Raw genomic sequence first — 9,438 nt, 5'->3', positions numbered from 1 at the left:
GTCTAAAACTTATTCACAGTACTGTATATATATATATATATATATATATATATATATATATATATATATATATATATATATATATATATATATATATATATATATATATATTTTTATATGTAATATGCAGCAGGACTTTAGAGTACTTTTAGAAAGCAACTTTTTTTTACCTTTTTTCATTAGTTCAGTTTATAAGAAATATAATAAGGAGCAAAATAAATCTCTAAGATATTGATATTCCTTATTAATTTTCTTGTATACTTCAACAATACATATATTTAGGCTCATCCATAAATAAATTATTTGTAGACATACAATATCTGCTAAGCATATGTGCATACTTTACAAAAGTACTCCACGGAAGGAAGTGATTTATTCCTTAAATTTTTCCAATAATTTAAATTATACAGGTCTACCTGTTAATTGCAGTAACAGCCTGTAATGTTTGAGCATGTTCCTCCATTTTCACAACAATATATACAGCTAAACACCTATCGTTGAAATAAAAATATATAATATTACGGATTTGGAAATAAAAATTCGACGACTTGCTGAAGATCTTCTTTAGTGGTGGATTTCATGGACATTTACTACTAATTTTAAGTTATTGGGGTTTATCCTCTCTAACCTTGATATCTTATAGACTTATTATTATTGTAATGGTTCCTATAGAAAGAAAAAAAAACTACACTTTTGTTGACTTTTTGAAACAGATTTTTTAAAGTGATAATGAAAAAAAAAAAAAAAAACTGGACACAATCCTAAAAAAGTTGATTATATATAATTTTAAAGACTAATATTAATTTGGCATTTTTGTGTAAACTTGAGCATATTTTTAAGTACATGTACATATTAAAAAATTTTATTTTGAGAAAACGCAAAAATGAAAGCAAAAATAACTATTAAGTTACAAAAACTCAATTTCCTTTTCGAATGGAACCTTTATTCAACTAACCCTTTCTGCTTTTAGGATTTTCCCTCATTTTAAACTTTGAGTAAAAACTTTGCTTGAGGTGCTTTTGTTTACAGACATCAAAAATAGTTAAAGATGCATCAATGAATACAATAAAATAAGACAAAACTGCACAAGTTCTAACTTAATATTATTCCATGTAGTAAAATGTAAATGTAAACTGTTGTAAAATGTAAACGTAAACTTTGCTAACAAATCCATGAAGTAAAATCCATTTTTTAAATGATAATCAATATTTTTATCTGCATTCCACAATTTTACACAATTCACAGTTCTCTGACCTGAATACTATTTTATTACTGTTTTAATATTTTAAAATGCTATGTATATAAATAATATGCTGAATTACTTATTAAATTACTTTAGTACATTAAAAGTATTTAATAATAATTAATAACAATAATAATTGGCAACAACACAAACTTAGAAGAATGTGTGATTTTAGATTTTACTAATAAAATTCGCACCCAGTAAACATTGAACAGTTGGTAAATTGTTGGCCCGATCCTAATAACCAACTATTAGCTACAGTTGGGCCAACTGTTGGCTATTTAGTTGGTACCGTGAAAAAAACGTAACGCTTTTACCAACACTTAGCCAACTGTTTTATAAACTGTTGGTACCATTAACGGCCTAACAGTAATAAAACAGTTGGCTAACTATTGATTTTAGTAGAACTGTACATTTTTTGTGGGTTACAGGTATCCAGTGTTGCCGCACAAAGAGTTGAATACACTAAGGATCAGATACCAGTAAGTTAGAAATAATGGTATTGGCCCCTTCAAAACCTGGCTCTTTCATTTCTTTAAGCAGCACAAGCCATGAATAATACTGCAACATCTTTATATGCTTTTAAAAGTGTTTATTTGGTAACAGGATCAACTTACAACATGCTTGTACTATACATAAAAGTCCTTGAAATGCTACAACTACTTTTATAAATTTTTTGATTTGACTCGTATTTTTTACTTCTTACGTATCTTAAAACCAATGAAGACCTTTATATCAAACTTTCATCAAATGCGTATACTTTTCTTAACTGCAGGGTTCAATGTAAATAGTAGCTACTTTTAAACACACAGCTTTTAACTTTAAAGTTTAATTTGTGATCATCAACCATGCTAGGAGTTAAATTGTAAATAAAAAGTCTGTTTTAATAAATAAAAATATATATATATTTTTTTATTTATTAATAAAAATATAATAAACAAAAATATATATATAATATATATATATATATAATAAATATATATATAATATATATATTATATATACATATATATTATATATATATTATATATATATATACCAAATATAAACCGGAACCGAAATTCAAAATACAAAATGTTAACAAAAACAATAGTAAAATATTTTAATATTTACTTTTGATAATTTCTAATTATTAACTATATACAGTAATGTACGTTATATACTTTGTATAAAGCAGCATATGAAGCAATACATAAAAGTAACCATAAATAATGTAACTATAATCTATAAATACGTGATATATATTTGCATAGTTACGTACACTTTTACACCACACATCAAAATCAATCTGTTAACTTTGTTATTAAATTTCAAAAACAGCATACATAAACATTTTTTGTACTAGTCGGTCAAAATTCTTTGCCGTAGTAAAAAATACCGCGTTTTTTAATTATTGTTTTGTTTTCTACAGATAATCACTTTTCTAATTGATAAATACTAATATAATTAACATTATACTAATACAGTTAATAAAAAAAATACTAACAAATAAAATATTAATTATGTTAATAAAAACTATGATAAATAGTAATACAGTCAATAATTTATTGAATTATCATTGTAAAAATTAATATTTACTGCGGCAACCTTGATTCAAGCTGTCTTTCAAGTAAAAAATTTTCACTGTCGGAACCGTTAGAAGTGCCAAGTGCTAGACCAAATAAATAAATAAACTAATACTATTATAATGATCACCAAACATTTATAACGTAATAACGTAATTATATAATTATTGCAGCATATTATTCAGTCACTTTTGACTTCGTTATATTTTTAAAACATCACAAACAAACATTTTTTATTCTTGTTTTGTACAACTATCACTGTTACAAAGATGGCGTAGCAAAAAATACTGAATTTTCTTCATCAGTTATTTTTCTACACATTCACTTTCCAAATTTTTCGTGTTAAAGTCATTTAGAGCATTTATGCTAGCAGCTTTGATTAGCATTATTTTTGAGGTAAAGATATTTTCGTTGTCGAACTCATCGAGCGAAGAACGAGGTTCCGAATCCAATATAGGCGAATCCCTGAAAAAAAATGAACCACCCATAACGGCAGCCTCATTAACTGGTCGTATCTTATTATTCGATCTCGACTTTTCCTCTGCAACAAAACCTTCTAAAGTTAAAAAAAAGCTTCATATAAAAAAAAATTGACAAGTTTACAAAGTTTAGTTGCTGAGTTTAGCTAAATAAAGTTTAACGAGGTTCAATAGAGAAACAACATTAACACAGAGATTAACTCACCCATGTGCATGGTATTAATCCGCTCAATCTTTATTTTTTTGTTGGCTTGCTTCTCTTTTTCAACTTCAGAAAGTTTTTTAGGTTTATATTTGTTGACATCTGTATAAACCATCTGCGCAAAAAGCCTTGTTTGATGAAAATATTTCCAAAATGCTAACACTAAAATAAATTAAAAGTTTTTATCAAACAGCTATGACTTTGATAAATTTGGTAGATATGAAGTGAAGATATGGCTTTTTAAGCAGAATTAGAACCATTTTTTCTTTAAATGATGATCAGATGATAATATGTAGTATGACTCTAAAAAATAAGAAAAAATAAAATGATTTTAAACATGCTGATGATGATAATGAACACGTCTGTTACAATACATGATGGTGATAATGAACACGTATGTTAGAGAAATGAACACGTATGTTAGAGAAATGAACACGTATGTTAGAGAAATGAACACGTATGTTAGAGAAATGAACACGTATGTTAGAGAAATGAACACGTATGTTAGAGAAATGAACAAGTATGTTAAAGAAAACAAAAAAATGTTTAACCTAAAAAAATAAAAAAAAACATAAGAACCACTGCAATGAATGGTATCCAATTCGTTTTAATTTCTTCAATAGGAGGTATTGTAATAGTTGGTTTGGCAGTTGTCTGGTTTACATCAAATAATGCAATATCACCACCTTAAAAAAAAATCATTGGACAATATATATGATCTATGTAGATTAATAAAATATTTTTACCCTTTTGTATATAACTAATAAGACAACTCGGGACAAATGGTTTTTTAAAAATAAATTATAATATGGAGCAGTTTTACTGCACCCTCCACGAATTAAATTTTTCTAAAGATTTCAAAATTTTATTTGTAAAATGAAAAATAAAACAGTTATTAAAAAAACAACAATTTTTTTTCATCACACACTCGAGCAAAATGGCTTCAAAACTACCCGTTTAACAAAAATGAAAATAGGCGTGACAAAATACTTTTTGATGGTAATATGATAATACTTTGGTTAGACTTATCCACCCACTGTGTTCAGCTCAAAACTAATCTTTAACCCTATAGAATATATCAATCAGTACAGTATTTACCCCTCCCCCTATTTTTATTTTTTTGATTATATAGTGCTAAATCCGCAATTTGTTAAAAATTCCAATTTTTTTAAAGATACTTTAATTTTACATTCGTAGCTATCTTTTAGAAATGGCAAAATAATGTTGCATTAAATATTAATAAACCTTTAAAAAGAAAGCATTTAAGATATTTTGCTTTTATGTAACTTTTTTGAACAACCTACTTTTTGTTTACTTGTGCGCCTTAATACAGATTCAATTGTTTTTTAATAGAAAGACTGATAAATACAGATTGTACTTATGCTCTGGCTTCTTAGCAAGCTTTGCTAAAATACACAGCAGATCACTTACTTTTAGCTGTGTAGCTTGTTGTTAGGATTCTTTAGATTGAAAAACCTGTAATAAATTTCAAAATGTGATTTTGAAGGTTCTTCATAGTTCATAAGCTGTTCTAGTTCATAAGCTAATTCTAAAGCCTGAATTTTTTTATTTTTCTCACATGTATCATTCCTCTTTGTCTTATTTTTTGGAAAAACATTTGATTGAATCCACATCAATCATTATACCATCTGCACTGTTCCCAATAATATTGTTACTAATATTGACTGATGTAGCACGGTAAGCTTGCAATGAAGTCTTTAAAAAGTATAGAGAGACCTACTCTAGAAAATCAAGACAAGAGAAAACTAATGCTGATGTTTTTAACTTCTTTCTATGAGTTCTGATCCTACTATCTCCAGTAAACAATCTTAACCCTATTATATTCAGCAAACAAGTATCATTCACATAAAACACAAACTTCCAAATGATGATGCTGATAATAATTTGGATTGATAGTTTTTAAGAAAAATTACATTTAAAAAGTGATTTTTCTTTCTTTCAAGAAATAGCAAACTTTAATTAATGAAATTAATGGATATTTTTGAGTTTTAAAGCAATTTTTTTTCAATTTTTTACATTAAGTTCAAATTATTTCATTGAATTGAATAAAATACATTTTCTTATTATTCATTTATTTAAGCTTTCGAATCATTTTTTAAAACTAATTTTGTTTCCTAAATTCAAAAAAAATTTACTAGAAAATACATCGACATGTGACTAATATTAATTAATAATAACTAATATTAATTAATATTTTTAAAAATCTATCCAATAATTAATAATAATTAATATTAAATTTCTTAAGTCTAACAAGTGTCCTCAAAATAAATATTTAACTTGAAATTTATTTTTTAGTTTTAAGGCTATTCTGGCACAGAGTACATTGCAATAAAAAGATTTAATCTACTTTCTTTTTTATAAACACGATTCTTTAAAAAAGTTTTCTGAAAACACAATTGTGTTTTTTTTTATAATTGTTGTTTATAAAATAAATTATGAACTTAAAAGATTTAAACTTATCATAAAATTTTGTACAGCGTTAAAACAATACTAAAAATTTATATTATTGTTGTGCACTCTACCATTCCCCTCCTCTTTTCCCCCTCTTACCCAACACCACAATGGTTGGGCTGCTACAGAATCACACTTTAATTTTTCACTTTCTTTTCCTTCAGAAAAAACTCTTTCAATTGAAATTCATTTAAAATTTGCAAAAGACTAATCTATTGAATAAATTCTTCATGTTTTTAATGTAACCAAAAATTTCTCTTCAGATTATTGTTGTAATGCAAATGAATAACAATTGGGATACATTAAAAGGTAAGAGGTTGTTATTTAATGTTTTTTCATAATATTATTGTTTACTTATAATATTATAGCTTACTCATAGCCATAAAAAATGGTCTAGAAACAAAGAAATAGCCTGGAAGCAAATTATTATTGATAGTTTGAATTTATTGTAGGTAGTAGTTTGTATATTCTGTAGAGTCTAATGCTGATAAAATACTTGATACATCTTTTCATTATTAAAGTATTTTCATTTTTTTGACCTTCAGGAACTTTAATATATCTAGGAATATATGCCGGGCCACCAGACCTTGAATATATATATATATATATATTTATATATATATATATATTTATATATATATATATATTTATATATATATATATATTTATATATATATATATATATATATATATATATATATATATATATATATATATATATATATATATATATATATATATATACAATAATCAGGTTACCGCACAACCCTTTTATAAATTTAATTTCTTGCAATTTAATTGAATACACTAGGAGCTAGCCTCATTTTGGTAATATAATTAAAGAATCTGAGGATGATTACAACTGTATTTGTACCAATGATTGTACCTATATGATTACAATGCTTGACACACTCAATTCATTGGTCAAGTTAATAACATTCTAAGTGCATTTGGCAAACTTAACCCAATTACCAAAAGTCACCTTTTATACAAGTTGTGTGTCAGTTTTTGTCTGTCACTTGGAAACTGTTACACTCGGGAACAAACTATATCTGCACTTCTTGGAGGCGAACTCTAAGTAAAATATGGCATTTACCATTCAATTCTCAATGCAACATTGTCTCAGCTTTAGGTTTCAATTTGATGAACAATGTCGCAGGGGTCCGGAGTTCATTAAGTTCTTTTTGCACAACCGCAATTATGACAGTACAATTAATTATATATTGTGTATAGTTCATTGTTTTTCTATAGATCGTTGTCTCCTTTAGGAGAAAATCTGATGCACATTTGTTGTCATAATAACTTCAGTCCTGGTCAGATTGGCGAACAAAACAACTGTAAAAAAATTATGTCCGTTATGAAACAATTTTGCAAAATTTGGTTCAACGAAGTATGCACTCCACTTTTTTTTTCATTATATGAAACTTTAATACTTGGAAATAAAATGTTAATTTAAATAAAACTGGTTTATTTTAAGAACTTGTTTTTTGTAATTTTCTTAATTCCTAAATAGTTAATTTAAAAGCATTTTGCATATAAATTAACAACATTTAAAAGTCATTTATTTCAATTGTAATTACAAATGTAGTTTGAAACAGTTTTCTCCTGCCTGGAGGTTTTTTCAATGCAATTCAGAAATGTTATTTTCAGATTTTTTAACATTTTTCTTCATAAAGAAAAATAATTTATTTTTAAATTTATTGTTGAAAGCATTTTAACGGGCATTATAATCTCTAGCAAAAAAATTTAACTTCAATGAAATTAAACAATTCCTAAATTCTGAAACATCAAAAATCCATGCGGGCTTGGATGCCTTGCATGTTTGTGCATCAAAGAAAACGATACCCCTCTACTACCTATACTGCACATCTTTTATGTTGGCCAACTAGGATATTAAGTCAGAACTTTAACTTTTCTATTGATTGGCTGGTTAATTGTGATAAATTAGAAAGTCAAAGTATGTACTTTTAAATTGATTTTGATTAATTAGATTTTAAATTGTGGCCTTCTCGATTGTAGAGGCCAAGAAGACCTCTACAAACGAGAAGGCCACTACAATCGAGAATGCCTCTACAATCAAGAAGTTCACTGCAATCGAGAAGGTCATTACAATCGAGAAAGCCACTACAATCGAGAAGGCTACCTTACCAAGATTATTCTCTCTCTTAACTCTTTAACTCTGAAACACAAACGTTGACGAACAAAGCCGCTGCAGGGAGAAACAAGTTGAGCGTGGTACTATCAGAGACGAGATGGGGATTAAACTTGGAATTCTTGCTTATGAAGTAAACGCTCTACCACTACACCACTACTGCACTATTACTAATTCAAACTGCAAAGGAATTGGAACCGATAAAGAATCAGAACCACAACAAATAATCTAGGAAGTAGATTTAAAATAATCAAAATATCTATTTTTTTATATTATATATATATTTTTTTTATTTATATATATACTTTTTATATTTTATATATAATTTATATATATTTTTATATTATATTTTATATAACTTTGAGCAGGTTTTGAAATTGAATTTTGAAAAAATGTAAATTATATGAACTAGAAAAACATAATGAAAAGAGAAAAATCAGACAGGTGAAAGAAAAAGATAAAACTCATTTAAACAGTTTTTTTTTAACATCATCTTTTAACATCATTTTATAATTTATAACAGCCGCTTTTTGTAACTTTTTTTTAAATATTATGTATTTAAAAATTAAATTATAATAAATAAATATATATATTATTACATTTTTTTAAATACTTAGTAAAATGTTGAATCTACAAACCTTGCTTCATTTGTATTTTAAATGCTTGATTTACAACTAAGTTTTTAATTTCTTGTTTAATAAACCAATTTCGCAGTTCCCCATATCTGTCTTTAATTGTCATGTTTATTGTTGAAATACCAAATCCTCCTAATAATAATAATAATAATAATAAAAAAAAAAGGAAAAAACCTTATAAAACATTATCTGTTTTTCCTAATTATATACTCTAATATTTTGTATTATACATGATTTTTACAGATATATTGTAGCAAAATGTAATACTTATATTGGAAGTATTTACAAGTAAATTTATATTATCCAACACAAACATTTTGAAATAAGGGATAGATCTATGTGTTAATATTTACCACTCTAAGCCAGAATCTGGATATGAAAAATATTCTGCCCAAGTTAAAAAAATACATAATGGTTTAATTTTTTTTGCTGTGAAAATGTTACTTATTTAAAAAGTGGTAAAAAAAAACATGGTATTTAACTTTTTTTTAATACATACCACCACAATTGAATTTACAAAACATAATAATAAAATATAATAATAATAAATATTTACACTTCATTATAGTCAATAACTCATTTTCAAAAAAAAAAAAAATCATATTTTTACATTATACTAAAAGTTTGTTTTCAGATCTGGTTATTATGTTTTCACTTTCACGTTGATCCATTTTAATAATTCATTTCCAT

The 9,438-nt window shown here is 25.8% G+C and overlaps 1 protein-coding gene across 3 annotated transcripts in view; it reads right to left on the bottom strand.

The window, feature by feature from the left end:
- Positions 1-2,343: 2,343 nt before the first annotated feature.
- The window catches only part of LOC101236729 (uncharacterized), a 66,549-nt gene continuing 59,454 nt past the window's right edge, over positions 2,344-9,438 (bottom strand). For 2 of the 3 annotated variants that reach the window (XM_065803281.1, XM_065803282.1), the window contains 4 exons: positions 8,752-8,880; positions 4,041-4,175; positions 3,493-3,651; positions 2,344-3,364 (listed from right to left, as the gene is read on the bottom strand). In XM_065803281.1, the coding sequence (XP_065659353.1) occupies positions 3,114-3,364; positions 3,493-3,651; positions 4,041-4,175; positions 8,752-8,880 (674 nt within the window). In that variant the 3' untranslated portion in view covers positions 2,344-3,113. The remainder of the gene's footprint in view (positions 3,365-3,492; positions 3,652-4,040; positions 4,176-8,751; positions 8,881-9,438) is intronic. The other variant, XR_010639998.1, reaches the window with a different exon arrangement.

Source organism: Hydra vulgaris, chromosome 08 (genome assembly GCF_038396675.1).
Source record: "Hydra vulgaris chromosome 08, alternate assembly HydraT2T_AEP".
Lineage (NCBI taxonomy): Eukaryota > Metazoa > Cnidaria > Hydrozoa > Anthoathecata > Hydridae > Hydra > Hydra vulgaris.
The sequence above is the reverse complement of the archived record's forward strand: the minus strand, read 5'-3'. Positions and strand labels throughout refer to the sequence as shown.